Source organism: Malaclemys terrapin, chromosome 9 (assembly GCF_027887155.1).
Source record: "Malaclemys terrapin pileata isolate rMalTer1 chromosome 9, rMalTer1.hap1, whole genome shotgun sequence".
NCBI classification, from domain to species: Eukaryota; Metazoa; Chordata; order Testudines; family Emydidae; genus Malaclemys; species Malaclemys terrapin.
In genome coordinates, this window is record NC_071513.1 from 87,377,086 (window position 1) to 87,398,178 (window position 21,093).

The 21,093-nt window shown below is 39.3% G+C and overlaps 1 protein-coding gene across 2 annotated transcripts in view; it reads right to left on the bottom strand.

The window, feature by feature from the left end:
- SI (sucrase-isomaltase) overlaps window positions 1-21,093 on the bottom strand; it is a 155,808-nt gene that overhangs the window by 85,913 nt on the left and 48,802 nt on the right. For both annotated transcript variants that reach the window (XM_054040390.1, XM_054040389.1), the window contains exons 15-25: window positions 17,425-17,542; window positions 16,247-16,418; window positions 14,671-14,787; window positions 13,964-14,118; window positions 13,364-13,448; window positions 11,855-11,911; window positions 11,017-11,141; window positions 9,897-9,985; window positions 5,975-6,024; window positions 2,160-2,330; window positions 1,031-1,180 (exon numbers count right to left, since the gene is read on the bottom strand). In XM_054040390.1, coding sequence (XP_053896365.1) covers window positions 1,031-1,180; window positions 2,160-2,330; window positions 5,975-6,024; window positions 9,897-9,985; window positions 11,017-11,141; window positions 11,855-11,911; window positions 13,364-13,448; window positions 13,964-14,118; window positions 14,671-14,787; window positions 16,247-16,418; window positions 17,425-17,542 — 1,289 coding nt within the window. The remainder of the gene's footprint in view (window positions 1-1,030; window positions 1,181-2,159; window positions 2,331-5,974; window positions 6,025-9,896; window positions 9,986-11,016; window positions 11,142-11,854; window positions 11,912-13,363; window positions 13,449-13,963; window positions 14,119-14,670; window positions 14,788-16,246; window positions 16,419-17,424; window positions 17,543-21,093) is intronic.

Sequence of the window (21,093 nt, forward strand, 5' to 3'; positions counted from 1 at the left end):
CCAGGCTCCTGCTCTAACTGAAAATGAACATACAAAAATAATTAGTCTGTGGTTGCATCTGTTGATGTAGCTTAATGCAGTAAACTTTCACCTAGCTTCAAACTCTGTCTGGTTGTTCTCAAGTGAAAATAAGTTTGCTGGGCACATCCCAATTTCCAGTGGAGATTTAATTAACTGCACAATTCACAATTTGATAAGATTAAGTTTCTCTATTTTTTAAAAAAGTCCCAGCTCAGAACTGGAATAAAATTTCATTTTACCCAGAGACAAACAGCCCTTTTCAAATGTTCATCATCCCAAAGCATTTCACATAGTGATACACTGGATATTTGTAGTACAGCGAGTGGTGGTATCATGGCTGTTATGTTCTCAGGAGTGGCCTGTACAGAATCTTAGACTTCAGAGCTAGAGATGCACCCAAGTTTTAAAGCATAGATTTAGATCCAGAAAAGAAAGTCACCCAAGTTTGAGGAACTTCATATCAGCTGTTCCTGTCTGGATCCATTTTACAAAGACAGATCCAAGTCATTAAGTTAAAAACTGGATGAAAACTTCCCTAAAGTTCAAAGGTTTCTTCAGATTTTATGTTCTAGTAGAGTTAATTTTTAATTAGAACCTGTTTTATTGAGAGTATGGAATGCTGACAAAGGCAGATTGACCTGCAAAAGGCACTCTGAGCTGATGTGCAGGGGAAGAGCTATAAGTGGAAGCATAATTATAAGTATTATTTGTCCCTGTCTTTTAAGAATACCACATCATCTTCTATTTTTAATATATGTTGGCCAGATCCTCAGCTGTTCCAAACTGTCCTGGTTCCATTGAAGTCAACAGTGCTATGCTATCACGCAACAGCTGACAATATGGCCCCTTGTTTAAAAGAAGTCTTGTAAAAGGAGAAAATTGTCAGATTAATTCCATTCTGAAATTGCCTTGATCCATCTTTTTCACAACAGTAAACTATAAGGAAAAAGATAAAAGTTTCTTAAATTTTTGACTCCTGTTCCCTGTTAGAGAAATAATTTTTGCTCACCTTCCAGATACAGTTCAAGGCTTTACATGTCTGTTGTGTTGGATTGGGACTAGGGTGACAATCAAATCTTTCAATGTCATTTAACTCTTGATTCCATTCCAGTAAGTATGATTTTCCTAGTTCAAGTTGAAGCCCAGTTACATGGGTAACCTGTAAAAAATTAAACAAAGGACAATTATTCAAACTGACCTCAACCAATGTTGTCTTCAACCCATATAGGGGCAGATTCTCACTGAGTATAAATTGTCATGGCTCTATTGACGTATGACAACATACTTCAGCAGAGGATCTACCCCATAATACTTAGTTTATTAATATTTTTTAAAATGCGTGAAAACTAAAATTTTCAGACTTGAATTCTATAACAAGCTCCTAAATTAATAAAGTAAATAAAAGTGGCTGAGTCCTGACAGCTTCCACTGAAGTTTATAATGAATGAAAATCAGACCACTGTTAGTTAGGTGCCTAAATATGGATTTAAGTGTCTAATCTTAGACACAATTACTGTAATCAATATTGGGTCTATTTGTCTTATTTCTATCATTTTAATTTAACGCAATCACCTGTAATAGTTAAAAGATGGTGCAGAAACCAGATACACAGCAGTGGCAGGATTCTCAAGATCCTTCATAAGATTTCTCATGAATGGCAGCTCAATGGGGTTTTAAAGTGACTGCTTATTCAGCACATACATCTGCCATGTGGCTGCCACTCAGAACTCTTCCTGATGAGGAGTGCTTGTGGCACTGATGCCTGAGAAGCTTTCAGAGCCACACACATTTTAGTTTTTAAAAGCACTCTTTGAGCATTGATGTTAATGTCAAATACTGTTTACCTTGTGCAAATATGACACTCTACTCTTTAAGTCAAATCCAGCCATCTGGGGTTCATGCATAACTTCTACTGGCTACTGAGAGTTGTAAGTGTGTGTCTGAGGGCAAAACTGGCATGCACTTTTTTATACATTTTTATTGAGCATAACACAATTGTAGCTTTAAGTGCCTTTATTCTGCAACAAAATAGATTTACTATACATGATTACATCCATGATCCTATTCTATTAAGCACCTGAAAGAAAGTTTATAAAATTCTTCAGAAGCTTCTGTCCCTGAATTCAAATATTATTTACCTTATTTGAAGGATTATAGCTGATACTATGAGGAGAATTCTGCACCACACCATTTTCAAACACAGTAAGACTTGTAGGTTGAAGGGGCAATCCAAAGATTTTGATTTCCTTAAACGTTAAGTTGTTGGGATCGATGTAGTTCTTGTACAAAACATTCATTTTTAAGCTATTCTGAAAGACAAGATATTCAGATTATATTGTCACACACTGTCTTGTGTGATTTACTGGAAAAAGTTACTTTTTGTTTTTCTAAACAATTCTTTACAATACAATTTATAAAATGACACACACACTTGTTTTTTTCTTCCCCTTAGTAGTTTCTTTAACTGGATAATTAATATTTTTTCTTCAAGACCATGATCTATAATATAACATATATTTAACATAAATAAATATTACATTATGGACACTGTTTCAGTCTTGTAATTCGTACAATGTACTTCAATTGTATCTCTTACTTTTTTTTTTATTATTTTTTTTTAGAAATAATGAAAGAGCAAATGAGGGACATGAGCCAGAGAAGCGTTGAAGTAGCATTCTGACTTATATCCTATTTACTTGATACAGCAGGATTGAACCCTATTCAGTCAGAGCAGGTACGCAATTCAGAGACGTACCAAGTGTCTTCTGTCAGGTGCCGAGTGCTTTCAACTCCACTGACTGAATCACTGAATTGAAAACAAACACTAGATCTAGTGGCTTAATCATCATCTAGGTCGGGGCGGGCAAACTTTTTGGCCTGAGGGACGCATCGGGTTTCGTAAATTGTATGGAGCGCCGGTTAGGGGAGAGCATTGTGGCCCGGCCCCTATCACCTATCTGCCCCCACTCCCCCCTGGGACTCCTGCCCCATCCAACCCCCCCGTTCCCTGACGGCCCCCCTGGACACCTGCCCCATCCGCACACCTCCGCTCCCTGTCCCCTGACCGCCCCCGGAACCTCTGCCCCTGACTGCCCCCTGCCGCCCCATCCAACCCCCACTCTCCTTCCTGACTGCCCCCCAGGATCCCTGCCCCCATTCAACCCCATCCCCACCCCCCCCGCCCGTCCCATCCCCTATACACACCCTCACCCCCTGACCACCACCCCAAACTCCCCTGCCCTCTATCCAACCCCCCCGTGCTCCATGCCCCTTTGCCGCACTGCCTGGAGCACTGGCAGCTGGCAGTGGCCACCGCCACCATGCAGCACAGAGCACCGGGTCAGGCTGGGCTCTGCAGCTGCGCTGCCCCAGCAGCTCATAGCCCTGCCTCCCAGAGCATTGTGCCGGCGGCGGAGTGAGCGAGTGGAGACTGCGGGGGCGAGGGGTCAGCAGGGGAGTGGCTAGCCTCCCAGGTCAGGAGTTCAGGGGCCGGATAGGACAGTCCCGAGGGCCAGTTGTGGCCCGAGGACCGTAGTTTGCCCACCTCTGAGCTAGGTGGCTGTGGAACCACCACCAGGACAGCACTATGGCTGTCATTGCAGCCATGAAATCATAAATACACTCTGAAACATCATTCTTGTGAAGGTTGAAATGCACAATAAATCTCACCATCTCCAGCCTCACCATGATCTGTCCATGGTTTGGCTATAATATCCAACCCTCTCAGCTTCAATCCTAACCCACATATCAGATCCAGAATATAACCAGCTGTCTGAGTTCAGAAGGGAGGGAAGAGCCATCAATAAAACAGAGGTTCTCTATTCTTTAATTATTTCAAAAAAAATATTAAAATTTTAAAGGACCAGATTCCCACATAGCTCCATTTACTTGAAGCTCCATGCTCGCTTTGGGAAAGCATATGGTGGAGAGGAGGAGAGCATTTCTGGTTCAGATGTATTTACCTTGCCTATATAGGGAAAAACCCTGGTCTCATTGAAGTCAAGGGCAGAACTCTCATTAACTTCAGTGAGACCAGGATTTCACCCATAGTTTCTGATCCGCAGCACAAATGTTCTAGGGAAATGAAGATAGCTGATGCAATATTCTTTTTTTTTTTTCCATTCTTGAACAGGGCACTATATTTTCTTAGCAATTTACCTGTTTAATAAAATGTCAGTTATTTGTTTGTTAAAAATAGATGTTCTCCATTATTGATTGAATTGATATATGGCAGCTTTATGCAATGAATTAACCTTTCTTTATTGACTTTCAATAAGAGCAGGAAATATGTCCTTGATTACAATGTCTTTGTAACCACAAAGAGTAAATGATTATGTTAATTACTAATAAACTTTTGATTACTTATCAAAAAACAGAAATGCTTGTGTGTGGATTCAGGGCTAATTGAAGACTGATAGCCCAGTACATAAGCCTGTGGTTAGGCAGCAATCCCCAGAACAGGTGCATCACAAGTAGCAACAGAGAAATTTTCCCCACAGCATCCAACAAGTGCATCTCAGCTATGACCTGGAGGAACCAGTTATATAAATTTATTCTCTGCATACAACAGGTCCTTGGCCTCTCTGCTAAGAATGCAAACAAGGCTACCATTTAGTGCACTAGGGGTGATTTTTTATGGTGTGAACTTTCTCGACTCATGTCATGGACCAACATTAAGCTATTTACACTATCACATTACCATCAGTCAGTAGCTTTCTGTCACAACGGAGCTGTGCTAGTATCAAACAGATGACACACTAGTAAAAGGCTCTATATCCTAGTACTAGCCCCTTCAACCACTCAGTCACCAGGAAAGGATACTGTTAAATTCTATACACGTCAGTGTCATGGTAGCTGTAATAATAATACAGACTTATTATGTGGGACAATTAGGATTTTTTAACATTATTCAAGCTCTTTTTGAATAAATTGAATGCAACCATTAAATAGCTGCTAAAAATTCTTGTTTAAATCTAGTCAAAAGAGACAAAAGAGACTATCAACTATCTATGTCCTGACAGCCTAATTAAATTGCTGACATTCACTCCTTAGAATAAAAATTGACACCTCTAAAATGCCAGCTCATTGGCTTCACTATACACCACTGATGTAGGGAAAATACTTTAGATTAAAAATAAGGAAAAGAAAAATGATAATCAGATCTATGAAGGTTTTCACGCTTCCACTCCTATGCTTCCTGTGAGTTTCCTCTCCACCAGCTGTTCCCCTGGGTGAATTTCAGCACAGCAGAGAAAGGAACACAAATTAATTCTTACCCAATCAGAATTATCTAGGTTTGGAATCCCCAAGGATTGCGGGGGACAATGTTGTATACAGTAGTTCTGATCCTGTCCCCACCACTCCCTTAAAAGACCCAAGTCCAATGGAGAACGCATGAAGGGGCTTCTGTGGGGTCAAAGGAAGGAGTGAATGATGCAACAGATGCAATACTCCTTCCCTACCCTAGTTCATCATCCCCATAGAATGGACACATTCAGCCTTATGTGCGGACTTTATGACGCTTTTTAATATGTAAGAAATGATAGAATTGCTGTCCTAATCAAAGTATTATTTGTTAGCAAATACATTTATTTCTACTGACAGAATATCTGTCTAGTTTAAAACCAAAAAAGTTTGTGCAGAAATAAATTAAAATACATTTTATAGAGTCCACTACTGCATTTTTAATAGAACTGTATCTCCTCCCTTACTCAGGCAAAACTCCCATTGGTATGATGAGAGCTAAAGGCAATCATCACCTTGCAGTTCTACTACTTGATAAATAGTTGTATGTCAATTTTATTACCTGTCAGGAAATATGGGTGCTTTTATGATATGTAAAAGTTAGTAAAAGAATGAATGAACAAACAACGAAACATGATGCTCTGATTAACTGAAAACATTACAGATTAAAATGAACACAATGAAAATAACATTATGAAAAATTACTTACATTGGTAACTGAAAACTGGTAATAAATGTAGGTTTTACTTTCCACTGTACCTAAAATATTGAGAGAGAAATGAACACTTTCTAAGCACAGTGCAGAAATTACCCAGCATTACTGACAAGTTGAGCATAGAATTGTGTCACAATTAGAAACCAACAGATTGCTTAATTATTATTATAGTAACACCCAGAGGTCTGAATCAAGATAGGGACACCACTGTGCTAGGTGCTGTGCAAACTGATATTAAGACATAATTCCTGTCTTGCATACCTTCCAGTGAGGGACAAATGAAGATTTACTAAACTCCTTTGCACACCCTGATGTCCATGCAACTGATCCTACATTATGGGGATATTTACCTGCTTTAAACTTATGCTCTTTTTCTATTCCTTTTAAAGAGCAGAATGTTAAAGAATGACTACAGTAAAAGCTGTTATAAAGGCAAATCTGTGGAAACATACTACAAAATCCTTATGCTCTAAGGCAAAGCACTTCACACATGCTTAACTGTAAGTACACCTCTACCCCGATATAACGCAACCCAATATAACTCGAATTCGAATATAAAGCAGTAAAGCAGTGCTCCAGGGGGGCAGGGCTGTGCACTCTGGCAGATCAAAGCAAGTTCAATATAATGCAGTTTCACCCATAACGCGGTAAGATTTTTTGGCTCTCGAAGACAGTGTTATATCGGGGTAGAGATATATATGAGTAGCCCATTGACTTCCTGGGGTTAAGTGTGTTACCAAAACTGGATAGAAACAAGGCAGGGGTCCTGTGGAAAAAAACAGCATGTAACTGTGCGTGTGCAGCATGCACAACCTGTGTGTGTGTGCAGCATATGTGTGTGTAGTGTGTGTGTGTGTACACGCAATCTCAATTCTGATATTTCCTAACTTTTGAGTGCTTGACTTTGCAAAGTAATAACATTACTTGCACATAGTTCTTTGCCATGAATTGACATAAAGAGAGCCTAAACTTGATATTCAGCTGCACTGTAATTAAAATGCTACTTGCCAGAAGGATTGCATACACTTTTAACCTTATATCCATATTTCAAAGCTAACTCTTTGAAATATTTTGAACAATTATCTATTATGCAAAGAGTTTCTATTATACTTATACTCTATCTAATGTAGTTATGAAACAGAGAATAAAATACCTCACTGGCAGCAAATGTAAGAGTTGATTACTAAACACTGCAGTGTGGGATTTAAAAAAAAAAAAAAAGACAGACCCGAAGAAGGTTGTGGTTGCTAGTAAATTGTGAACAATTTCTAAGGAAGATTGCAACTCATAAGTTTTTAGGAAGACTTGTTTTAGAAAATGATCAAAAAATCATAACAGTTCATATAATTTTGTTTCTCAATATTAGTACAATAAAATCTGAGTTATTTCAGATCTTGAAAAAGAACACGTTCCCTCTGTAGAAATATCAGCAACTGCCCAGGGCATTCAATATTTATTGCAGCAATTATCAGCCAAACCATAACGTTTTTTTCTTTAAGGCAGCCCAGAGTTTCATGAGACTTAAAAGAGCATGGACAGTTTGAAAGGTTTTGCATGACTCAGAACTGGTAGAGTCAAAACAATAAGAACTGGATTCTATAAGTAGAATATGTATCTGTTATTGCATAGATCTTTAAAAATACACTTTCAACAATATCAAGCAAAATCATCATATCATAATCCTTCAGAGCACAAGCAGCCCCGCTTTCTGGCACCCAGCTAGCTTGGTGCCCTCCTACTTGAGGTAGTGAAATAACTTCCTCTTAACGACCCCAGTTCTTCAATATCAGGACACAGATACTCAATATTCTGAGTTAAGATTTACAGAGTACAATGTAATCATAGGGAATTGTAGACTGGGCACTTTATAGTTTAAAGGAACAGCAGTGAAACCCAGAAGAGAGTCCGAGTCCTTCACAGCTAAAGTACGTGGATGAAGGCTGACCCCCTAGGACAATGGCAGCATCTTGGAATTGGGGCTGAGAGAGGAGTTAGGATGATGTAGCCAGCCAGGTGTCCCACAACAGGAGAATCAGATGGGCAGCAGCCTTCTGGTCTTTCCCCACAATTAGGTCTGCCACTTAGTGAGAAGTTTAGGGTTAGTGTGGACCATTTTGGGACCTCTCGCATCTCAATGAAAAACTGATCTGTGAACAGGTGAGTTGGTGGCAGGGGAACAGTAGCAGAATCCCAGAATAATTTTGCAGATAGGCTTATTAGGGAGACTATATTTAAATTTTCTCTGAGTTCTCCAACTTGAGCACATTTACAGAGGTCAACGGTGATCTATTCAACAGTTTTACAGATCAAACGATAGTGTATATCTGAACATAGAGGTTAGAATGAATTTCAGTACTAGACAGTCAGTACCTGACAGAATCATAGACAGAAATCAGAACAGTTAACACTAGCAATCCTATATAACCTTCCCATCACCTTTAGATCTTAGTCCTGAAAACATTTATGCACAAGAGAAGTTCCATTTCACTGAGTGAGAACTGTGTATAAAAACGCTCAAATGCGCAAGTGTTTGCAGGATCAGGGCCATATTCTGCAGGACTAGAAACATTAGTGGGATGACATAGTGTAATCTATTCTTGACCTCCCCGGTGGTGCTTTGACCATCTCCATTATGCATAAGCCCTTATTGCTGAGACATTTCTCCTTAAATTCCTTCTTAAACTTATCCAGCATGGCTAAATCATGTTCAAATTCTTTTTCTATTTCCTTCTCTCTATGGATAGCATGAGACTGTTAGATTAAAAATGCAAGGTCAGAACTTCCTGAAAACCAGGTATTCTTGAAATACATTAGATGTAATGGGCATATGCCATAAACCAAACCCTTAGCTTTTTTTTTTTTAATAAGGTGCTGCAATGGGTTACAAACAAACAATAAAAACTATCACATACAGGTCCTTAAATCTTTTTTTAATAAAAGCCTGAGTGTGTAATAAAAGGTCTTCAGGAAGTCATTTTGGAATAAATATTTAAACTGCTTGCTGGTTTGTCTAACAAAAGTATAATAAAAAGGACGAAGGCTGGGATTGTCAAAGAAAGGATTTAGGTGCCCAGATCCCAGTAAATTTCAATGGAATTTGGGTGCATAACTCCTTAGGCGCCTCTAGAAATCACAGCCAGTTATTTTATAATTCAAAATCCAAACTCCCTTTAATTTCCAAATTAGCTTTAATCTCAACCTTATCATTACTAACTATGGTATTTTAAAGGGATAAAACTCAGATATTTTATTTTGATAAGTTGGACATTTGATACAAATGAATACATTTATAAATTATTATTTTGATTAAATTTATTAAACAAAATCAGTGATGAAATATTTGTTTGTTTGTTTGTGGATTTGATGCCTCACTTTTAGCACCCAACTTTATCACTGTCTGTATTTAGGCCCATATCTAGGGGTATGTTCACAGTGATTCAGATGTGTGACTGCATCTGTGTGTAGACATACCCAAGCTAGCTTCGCATCCACTGGAATTAATCTGGATATACAACAGCGAATTTGAGAGTAGAATTCACCTTTTAGTGTATTAAAAATATGCCAGGAATGTGGTGTATAACTTTGGATTTTTTTTAAAGGTTAATATAAGCCTTTTTTCATATTAACAAGCAAACAACAATCCAACCAACCTTTCAGTCCCTTCATTGTGAATAGAACATTACATTTCCTCCACTTGAGGTTGCATATCCAAACCCTCACTAATGTCCCACTGAACTATTCAGATGAGTAACAATTTGCAAGACTGGGCCCCCTGATTGTAACATTTATAATTTGTAAGTATACCACTAATTTGCATAATGTAAAATTATTGATCCATGAAACCAATGAAAAAATTAAGATCATTATTTTCAAATATACTAATACTTCAAATGTTACGTGTATCTAATGTGCCTACCTCTAGATTCTCCATCATCCCAGAATAAATCTCCAGCTGCTTGTTTATTGTCATCTAATGCAATTATAAGTCCCATCGGATTCTTGCGGCTGTAAAATGAAAGACTTTCTCTGAAGAATATAAATGATATCTAGACCTTGTTTATATTGACGCATCTTGAAAAAATATTGACTCTACCAATTTTCATTTCCAAAATCTTCATGTTAAAAACTGAGGTTTTGTGTTTGCAAAATTTTGCAGATTTCCTTTCACCATTTTTTGGCTGAGAGATTTTAATAATTTCACAACAGAACAGATTTTCTCTAAGCTACTTTTCACCTGGCGAATTTGCCTTTCATTTTCATGGAAATGGATGAAAATGTGTGGCAGGACTAAAAATTATTACACAAAATTAACATGTAATTAACCAGTATTCATATTATTGCATTAATCATGAAAGTATGTCAATGCTTTCAGCTATTACCAATCTCAAAGTTTAAATACTAAACCAAATAGATCATTTTTTCCTCTTAATTACGTGGGTATCAATCTGTTATTCCAAGAAAGGAATTTGGTCTAACATCCACACTTTGTCCCACAGGCAATAATCAGCCTGAGCAACTGATCCTTCATATTCACACAGGGCAACAAGGGAGCATCCCTTTCATCAGTAGTAGAGATGGACAACAGTATTCACCACAGTGTTGCTAATCACACATATGGGCTAGCAAGGAGAGGGACAAATTGGTGCAGACTACTTACCCCCACTTCTCTGGAGCAAAGGGGGACCCAGAGACCAGATTGAGAGTCTGTGTCTGGTTTCTAGTTTGTTCCTCGGGCACGTTGACACTCAGGACTTGTGACAAAGCTACAATTTAACCCTCTGTGTGCAAACTGACAAGCAAACTGGGCCATATGTTTGACTGTAGAGCTTCAGGACCTGATCCAAACACCACTGAAGTACTGATCCTGCACCCCTGGCTACAGTGGGACTTTAGCCTGACTAAAGAGAGTAGGATGCAATTGACTTCAGACATTCCCGTATGATACATCCAATGGTTTGAAATCTGACAATTCTGAGCCCATTCCTGAAATCACATTACAGAGTAGTGTGATCAGAGTGCTCAGCCTTAAAACGTACCTGTACAATGTTGTATTAGCTGGTTGCTGAATAGGAAAAATGTAGCCTCCTCTCAGATGAAGTCCTAGTTTGTCTGCTGGGAGATACATCTCTGCTTGTTGTTTTCTCCATACTACTCTTCCACCCTAATTTATGGGAATGGAAAAGAAAATGGGTATTTTACATTACTCACTACAGAGAATGGTTTCTCACATCCTGAGCTTCCATTCCAGTTCCTCCAGTTATAATACATGAATGTCTATTCAGACACTGTCTGCCTACTACCTCAGAAAATCACCCTACATTACAACAGCAAACAGAAAACATTTACTTTTTGATTCCAGCATGATCAACACACAAAGAAAAGCCAATTCATCTTGGAAGGCTGAAAGTAGACGCTGTCCTGTGTCAAGCACAGGGTAGAACCTTACCTTCCTTCTTCAGCCAACAGGCAGAAGAATTGGCACAGAAGTGGTGAATTTAATTTCTTTAGAAATAAGGATATCATGCCAGTGTTTGAATGCCCAGAAGAGACTGCAAGTATTATTATTATATTTTACTATTTATTTACTGATGTTGGTGTTAACAGCACTGTACAGAATGTAGAAGAAACATAAATCTTGCTAACATTTGTTACAAACTCTCTCTCCTCCTTTCTCTCTATTCCTCCTCCTTCCCTTAATTATCTCTCTCTCATCTTCTCCTCCATTTCTCCCTTCTCTCTCTCTCAACTTTCTGCTTCCTTCATGTTTATCTCTTCTACCAGGTCTAACAATCACAACCCATCCCGTAGAGGACAATGTTGAGAAGAACACACAGATATGGACTCAGCCCAGCCTTATTATATGCATTTACTTACTGTTTCATAGTCATACCATACTGCATCAGGAATATATGCTGTCACTGTTTCCACCCCCTGAAATGAGAATAAAGAAACATCTTACATATTTGAAGACAAATCAAATAGCAACTAAAGCAGCATTTCCAAAGTGACAATTTCAAGCTGACAAGAGAATTTCAATGATATTTGTTCTGATTTTTGTTTACGAAGAAGGACCTTTCTCTATAATGGTCTGGTCAACGTATAAGACTTTTTTCCCCAGTATCACAGAAGTTAGAATAGAAAAAAAATGTCCTTGTTCATCCATGTGCAATGAAGATTTATGCCCTAAAGTAGGCTTATTACTGATCTATGTGGTCTCATTTTAAATGTGCCGTGCAATGAGGCTTCTGTCACGTTCCTTGTAGATGGGACAATCAGAAATTTTCCCTGATACTTAGCCTCAATTCTTCCTTTCTTTTATCCCATTTCTCCTAGTCATATCCCCTTGTACCAAACTAAATAATTCTTTTGGGGTATCTACACCTTCAGACTGTTATCATAGCCCCCCCTCCTTTTAAATGTTGTTTAGCCAAGCTATGCACAGCTCTTGCTTTTCACTTTTCTTCATGAATCAGTCCTTTTAGCTCCTAATCAATGTTGCTTTTCTCTGAATCCCACCAACTTGTTAAAATGTTAGTAGAATGGAGATACCCATAAATGCATATAATAATCCTAGCAAAGTCACATCAGAACTATAGAGGGACTATTACATCACTGCTCCATGATACAATACTTGTGTGTGATATGCAGCCCAAAAATCACACTGGCTCATTTTGATATTGTATCATGTTGCAAACTCATGTCTTATTTGATATTTACAATTACCCCAAAATCTCCTTTTGTGTTACTTTGTTCCAGATATTTCTTTTCAGATATGCCTTGTTTTGTACACTTAACAAATGTATTATGATAGAGCTTGAAAAATGCGATTGCATATGTGAGATTGAGGGCCAAAGGGGAAATTTTGAATTAATGAGGGTCATCACTGCAACATGAATAATCAATGATCTTGGTGTTCTCCAGTGAAATTACAAAGAGATGAAGAGAAGCTGCTTGTGAATTTTAGAAACATGGCTTGACAAACAATTGTATCATGTCCTGTCCCTCTGATCTACCTGCTTGTGAATGGTCACATTCATAAGTGTTTCTGCATTAGTTTAGCTATAACTGATGTTTGCTCTGCTAGGTCATGGTTCACTGGTTACTTGATGAAATTATCTGGTCAGCATGTGTATGTTGGTAAACGTATCCAACCAATCAGCTACAAGAACAGCCAGAAGTCAGATGTATTCTTTGCAGCATAGAAGAATCCAAGGAAACAAATGGTCTAATGTAAAGACAATAGGGTGCCCTCCATTGTATTAGCTATTACAAATTTTAGAGATACACAGTGATGTTTAGGGGCAAAATTGAGTCCTAAATAATATGAATGTCAGTGCTCAACAAAGAGTTCAAAGATAGATTTTAATATACAATCAAACATACTGGGTCCAGTACAGGAGTGATAAGAAGACCAGGGCCCCACAAGAACTGTCGATCAATAGCCCACGTTGCTTCATCTGAATAGAACCTAAAAGATGGAGAAAGTAGCAGAATTTATTTTGTTTGTTTGAGTATTGCCATGGGTAACACTACATTGCCTGGATTCAGCACAGAAGAATGGCAACACTGATAACTGGAAATTTATAACACTATAGCTTGTTTTTAATCTCGATATGAAGAAAAATCAGACAATGCCAGAAATACACTCCCGTGTTTCCTTTAGTTTAAAATTATATTTTTCATATATTTCCTGTTTAGAAATAGTTTGTTTAAGAGTTTAAGAGCTAGGAAATGCAACTTCTAGAATGTGCAGCATGCCAAAAAGTCATTTTCTTATTTACCACTGACATTTCATACCGTTCATAGCAGGTGTTAGAGCAAATGATAATAGTTTAGACAGCTAGATGTGATTTATGACTGATCTTTCTTAAAAGCTATTGTATTATAAATATGATGTATACAATAGCATCAAACTCTGCCCTATTGAATTCCCTCTTTCCAACAAAAAATACTGTTTATGCATATTTTGATCAGTGAACTTACTCGTGAAGAAGTGGTCTCACTACTGTGTCTCCTTGTGTATGAGCTTTGTAAAAAAGGGTGTAGAGGTAGGGCAGTAAAGTGTATCGAATGTTCAAGTAGTTCTTTGATGATCTCACCAAAACAGAATCTGCCCCAAATACAGCCGGATCCTGAGGCTGAAAATAAAGGTTGGATTGTTATTGTTGTCATGAAGAAGGAAACGTGTTTTGGAGAACGCTGTAGGCCAAATCCACTATAAGCAGCTGCAACTCTATTGGAGTCCACATGAACAGTGACACAATGAGGTTGCAGCTGCTGATTCCGGTGGTGAACCTGGCACAGTACATACAATTATTTCCAATGGAGGTGACTCTTTTGGAGTTAGAATTTTATTAAGACAGCCTACGAATGTAAAATTATCAGCTACAATCCAGTGAACTATATAGCTCACTTCGACCAGAAAACGTAATTGAACAGAGTATTAGAATGCAGGAGACAGAATGCCTACACTATGCTAGTAGGACAGCAGTTGTTTCAATGACTGAGTAAATATTAACTAAGGACAACAGAAATAATTACATTTCAGTGGATTTGTTCCAGTTCTTTTGTGCTAGTGGAGATACAGAATGCTAGTAGTCTACTTGTAAGTTCATTGATACAACAGTAGTAGGAAATTGGTAATGTAATTATATCGTTAAGGAACTTTTTTAAGAGTATTTGTAACCTACCGCGTAATTTTCAGCATTGTGATTTCTGCAAAATGGATAAAATGCTCCAACTTGCATCCATCGTCTGCAAAGTTCTTCTGTGACATTATCAAAGAAACCACAAATATCTGCACCAATCTAAAAAATTATACACAAAGTGTGTGTGTGTCAAAATGCTGTATATACCCTATATGTATTATACAGCATACTACATCTCTACACATATGCTGTACACATATTTTTAATTGGCATACTACCAATCTTACAAAGATGATATGCAAAGTGAAATGAATAATTTCCAGTGAATAATCCTTAATTGCCACAATAGCCAGGCTGAGAGAGGTGTTCAGCATATTTCCACCTGACACTTTTCTTCTTTCAGATCTAATTTCACTCAGACCCAAAGCTGTCAAATGGCTTCTGTTCTGAATAACACACAGCCATTATCAAAGATTATTATTTGAAGGAGGGAATGTCAGGTATATCTCCTTTTAAAAAAATGCTCTAATATTTTTCAAAGTTTCTTTTAAACTTGATTTTAAGTTTATACCCCAAATGTTATAATGTAATAAAGAAACTTAAGTCCCATTTCACACAGGACCATGTTAACACAAACTGAGTACTTTTTAGTTCTCTCAGAGTCTACACGCGGCACTTTCAGTGAAACCTTTTAGTGTGCACTGCAATTCACACACCCAGTAGATCACACTGGGCCACGGTGACGAACCCTTACATTCTTTTGCACATTGGTGGCAATAATACGAAATATTTTTCCAAGTAGCTCTGATGGAGCCCAACTGAGTGTAAAGGGCTCAACCTTGCACATCGCCTCTGAAATTTGTCCACCATTTTAAAAAAACACCTTCCTTTTCCTATTTCAGTGTGAAAGGCGCATCAGAAGGGACTAGCGAGAAGTTAAAAGGGAAGAGAGTGGCATGATGGGGAAAGGAGTGGCTTGGTGTTAAATACATTAATTCGAGTACTTTTGTTGGAAAACATTAACACAGAGTGGGTGCTACCATAAATAAATGATTAAGAAATAATTAAATAATAGTAAGCAGTCTACAAGATGGCAGCACAGTACAATCACAGAAATGCAAACCTTGAAGATGGAATTTGGCTATTTAATTCATTTATAAATGAGCAATCCTATCCAACTGCCAATGCAGTGGCAAAACACTGTATAATGTCAGCTCGTAGAGCTAATCACTGAAGATAAAACAATTATAAAGGGTGACAGATAGCTTGAAACATAGGACAGAGTACACTAGGACACAGTACACTTGATCACACCATAAGTCCATCTAGTCAGAAACCCAGCTATGGGAGTGGCCTATACCTGATACTTCAGAGGACGTCAAAAATCAGTAGCAACCGCACCATAATTAATCCAGCCAATTGTGTAAAGCTGTACATGAGGGATGAGAGTTGCTTGTTTGTTTTTTCTGGACTTCTGCCAATGACTGTTTATGTTTTAAAGAACAAGGTCATTATGAATATTGGTTTTGATTAGATAGCAAGCAACTATATGAAAAGATTGCATTGTTAATTCTTAATCTGTTGCTTTGAAGGGTGATCCCAAATAACTGTGACATACATAAGGTATCCCAAAGAGGTTAAATTCCAGCATTCCTGGTATCGCCCATCTCAGATCATTCCATGTAGCAGCATTATCCCCTAGCCAATGTCCTGTGTATTTGCCTGATCCAGCAAAAGTAGACCTAGAAATAGTAAGGCTTCTTTTTCCAGGGAAAACAGCTTGTATAGCTCTGAAAATTAAATGAAACTGGAATTAATACCACATGGTAAATGTACTTGAACTCTGATAGATTATCTGTTTTCCACATTGCTAATTAAAATTCATTAATTCGTAAAAATAATAAGGCTCGGGGATGTTGTCTCATTTCCAGTTAGCCAGATGTATTTTAGCTGAGCTCCTGATATTAACTCTAAGTAAGTTCTCTTTCTGAAACTGTTTAGCCCACTAAACTTTGGGCCAGGTACTCAATTGGAATATACTGGCTTTACTTCAGTGGAGCTGCACCAGTTTAGATCAGTTGAGGGTCCAACATGTTAAGCTACCAAGTTGAGTGTAGGGAGAAAGGAAATGTTGAAACCTATGATTTTTTTAAACCCACTGCTTAGAGAAGCAGAGAACAAAGCACAGAGAGAGCCCCTCTATTCTAACACTCCACAATTCAGAACCGGTCATGGAGGAGATGTGTGACTCACTGGAAACTTTAGATGCAAAATGGGATGAGGTGAAGACACATATCTACCAGGATAGTGGTCCTGTGGGCTGTGTTAGCCAGGACCAGAACCAGGACCATGGCTTTATTTGTTCTTCAAACAGAAATAAACTTGATTGAAATAGTCTTGAAATTACACCAACTTTGAAAATGATTCAAACATGGTTGGCAGGTCACTAGCACTTTTAAAGACAACACAAATTTTAAGACTTTTTTGAGTTGAACTTTAAATAGTAATGCAGGGTCTTCCTTCCATTAACTGATTCTACAAGCAAACTGGCCACATAGTCCTAAATTTTATAACAGGCTAGTGAATTTTGGTGCTTCAGTGTTGGATGCCCAGCTTCAGAAACCATAGAAGGACCTGATTCCCAGAAGGCAGATGCTCAACAATCTCTGAAAATCAAACTCCTTTAAAGAGTTTCAAAGTGGGTACCTAAAAATCACTAATCACTTCACTTTTGCAACTTTAAGCCACATACTCTAGTATAGCTTTATGTAACAATTATTAGAAAGCAGTTCTTACTTATCAGTAGATAGAGTCATGGAATATCCATATAGACTGTGAACATCATAGTGTTTTCCCCAGGATTGCACTGAATCCATGCAAAGTGTCTTTGAATACATGAGTCCATCGAGAATACCTTTAGAAAATGATATGACAACATTGGAGTACGCCTTTATTTTGAATATTTGCAATCTTTTATCTTAATACATAACAAAATGCAGGGGCCCTTTTTGTTTAGTATTTACATTCACCACAGTGCTTCAAGAATGAAACAATGGGTGCTTGTCAATATATCACATGACAGTAGGTTAAGCTAGATTAAGGTACACTGGCTTTATTCATGTGTGTTTAAACTGTGGTACTTTTCTGCTTTGGAGCTCCCTATACCTCATGGCAATCAATATGCGAACCCAGAACAATTCACCCATTATCTCTAATACTTCTATAACTGCAGCTTTTGTATCAGAGTGGAGTTTAGTGCATTGATATATAACAGGGGTCGGCAACCTGTGGCACGCGAGCCGATTTTTGATGGCATGCGGCGCAGGCTGAGCCACTCAGCCCGCCGCCACTCTGGGGTTTCCGCCGCCGGCTCTTGCCAGCTGGGGTCCCACTGCCAGTCCCACTCAGCGCCCACTGCTGGCCTGGGTGAAGGAACCCCAGGCTGGCAGTGGGCTGAGACCCCGGCTGGCAGGAGCCAGCAACCGAAACCCCACAGCGGTGGCGGGCTGAGCCGCTCAGTTGCTGCTCTGGGGTTCCACTCACCTCAGCTCCCAATCTGGGGTTCCAGCTGCTGACCTCCTGCCAGATGGGGTCTGGATCTCCAGCCTTGCTCAGCCTGCTTTCTGGCCCGGAGTCCCAGCAGACTACTCTGGGCTCTGCTCCCAGCCTTGGATCAGTGCTCTGCAGCCTCCCCACTGTGGCCCACTGTCCCCAGCCTGGGAAAGTGAGGGTTGCACACGAGGCAAGAGGGGTGCAGCTCAGCACCCCATCATAAAATTGCTTATATCAGACCACACTGCATTTGACCTTGTGCCTGCCTTCTACAACCATTTTTTTCCCACTGAGAGTTGAAAGGAACATTTGACAAAATGGCAGCTCCTAAGAAAGTGAAGCTAGATGTCCAATCATTTCAGCCTACTTGGACAGACGTATTTGGATTTATCGAAAAGGAGGACCGTGCTATTTGTGCTTTCTGTTATGAAAGTGTTGATTGTCGCACATCAGGTGTTTGACGATGTTTTGAAACGAAGCATGAGAAAACCTTTCTTGACGAAGTAGACAAGACTAAATCAATCAAAAAGGCAGTAGCAGCCTATGAGAAGCAAAGCAAAGTGTTTTTAAAAGCTTAAGTGTAAGTAAAAATCAAGCTACAGAAGGAAGTTACAAGATTGCACAGGGCATTGCAAAAAAACAGAAAGCCGTTTACAGATGGGGAATATATAAAAAGTTTTTCTCAGCAGTTCGGAGATTTTATTCAATGATTTGCCAAATAAAGATACAATCATATCTAGAATAAAAGAACTGCCCATCTCTGCAGTTGAGAGACGCATAAGTGAAATGGCAGAAAACATTAAGGAAAAGCAGATGAGTCGACCTCATTGAGAGATACAGCAGTGTTTAGTGTTGCAGTTGATGAGAGCGTGGATATAAACGATGTTCCACGTTCGGCAGTTGTTGCAAGATATTGTGCTTCCGATGAAATCCAAGAGGAACTTTGTTGCCTAAAACCCCTGCATGGCACAACAAAGGGGTAAGATATACTGGAAAGTTTTGTAAACCATTTTGAAGAATGAGGAGTTGACATCAGAAAAAAAACATTCGGTGGCTAAGTCGTGGCAAGGTTTTGGTGCGCTTTGTAAACTGTTTTGATGCAATCAAGGCCTTTTTGTCGGAAAAAGAACAAAACTACCCCGAACTGGATGATGACAAATGGCTGTGTAAACTCATGTTTCTAATTGATATCACCGCTCACCTAAACGAACTCAACCTCTGTCTCCTGGTGCAGGGCAAACAGTTCTGGATCTTTATGAAGTCTGGAAAGCATTTGTTGTGAAACTAGTAGTTTTTTCCAGGGATATTCAAACTTCTACTTTCCGCTACTTCCAACTCATAAAAGAACTATCGACACGTTGCACTGTCAATGTCAATGAGATTGGAAAGTACATGCAAGACCTGGAATCAGAATTTTCTGACAGATTTCCCTGACACAGGGAAGAAAGGAGATCAGCAGAATATGGACCCTGGACTTCAGAAAGGCAGACTTTGACTCCCTCAGGGAACTGATGGGCAGGATCCCCGGGGAGAATAACATGAGGGGCAAAGGAGTCCAGGAGAGTTGGCTGTATTTTAAAGAATCCTTATTGAGGTTGCAGGAAAAAAACATCCTGATGTATAGAAAGAATAGTAAATATGGCAGGCGACCAGCTTGGCTTAATAGTGAAATCCTTGCTGATCTTAAATGCAAAAAGGAAGCTTACAAGAAGTGGAAGATTGGACAAATGACCAGGGAGGAGTATAAAAATATTGCTTGGGCATGCAGGAGTGAAATCAGGAAGGCCAAATCACACTTGGAGTTGCAGCTAGCAAGAGATGTTAAGAGTAACAAGAAGGGTTTCTTCAGGTATGTTAGCAACAAGAAGAAAGTCAAGGAAAGTGTGGGCCCCTCACTGAATGAGGGAGGCAACCTAGTGACAGAGGATGTGGAAAAAGCTAATGTACTCAATGATTTTTTTGCCTCTGTCTTCACAAACAAGGTCAGCTCCCAGACTGCTACACTGGGCAGCACAGTATGGGGAGAAGGTGTCCAGCCCTCTGTGGAGAAAGAAGTGGTTCGGGACTATTTAGAAAAACTGGATGAGGACAAGTCCATGGGGCTGGATGCGCTGCATCCCAGGGTGCTAAAGGAGTTGGTGAATGTGATTGCAGAGCCATTGGCCATTATCTTTGAAAACTCATGGCGATCGGGGGAGGTCCCAGATGACTGGAAAAAGGTTACTGTAGTGCCCATCTTTAAAAAAGGGAAGGAGGAGGATCCAGGGAACTACTGGCCAGTCAACCTCACCTCAGTCCCTGGAAAAATCATGGAGCAGGTCCTCAAGGAATCAATTCTGAAGCACTTAGAGAAGAGGAAAGTGATCAGGAACAGTCAGCATGGATTCACCAAGGGCAAGTCATGCCTGACCAACCTAACTGCCTTCTATGAGGAGATAACTGGGTCTGTGGATGAGGTGAAAGCAGTGGATGTGTTATTCCTTGACTTTAGCAAACCTTTCGATACGGTCTCCCACAGTATTCTTGCCACCAAGTTAAAGAAGTATGGGCTGGATGAATGGACTATAAAGTGGATAGAAAGCTTGCTAGATCATCGGGCTCAATGGGTAGTGATCAACAGCTCCATGTCTAGTTGGCAGCCGGTTTCAATTAGGTTGGTCAGGCCCCAAGGATCGGTCCTGGGGCCGATTTTGTTCAATATCTTCATTAATGATCTGGAGGATGGTGTGGACTGCACTCTCAGCAAGTTTGCAGATGACACTAAACTGGGAGGAGTGGTAGATACGCTGGAGGGTAGGGATAGGATACAGAGGGACCTAGACAAATTAGAGGATTGGGCCAAAAGAAACCTGATGAGGTTCAACAAGGACAAGTGCAGAGTCCTGCACTTAGGACGGAAGAATCCCATTCACT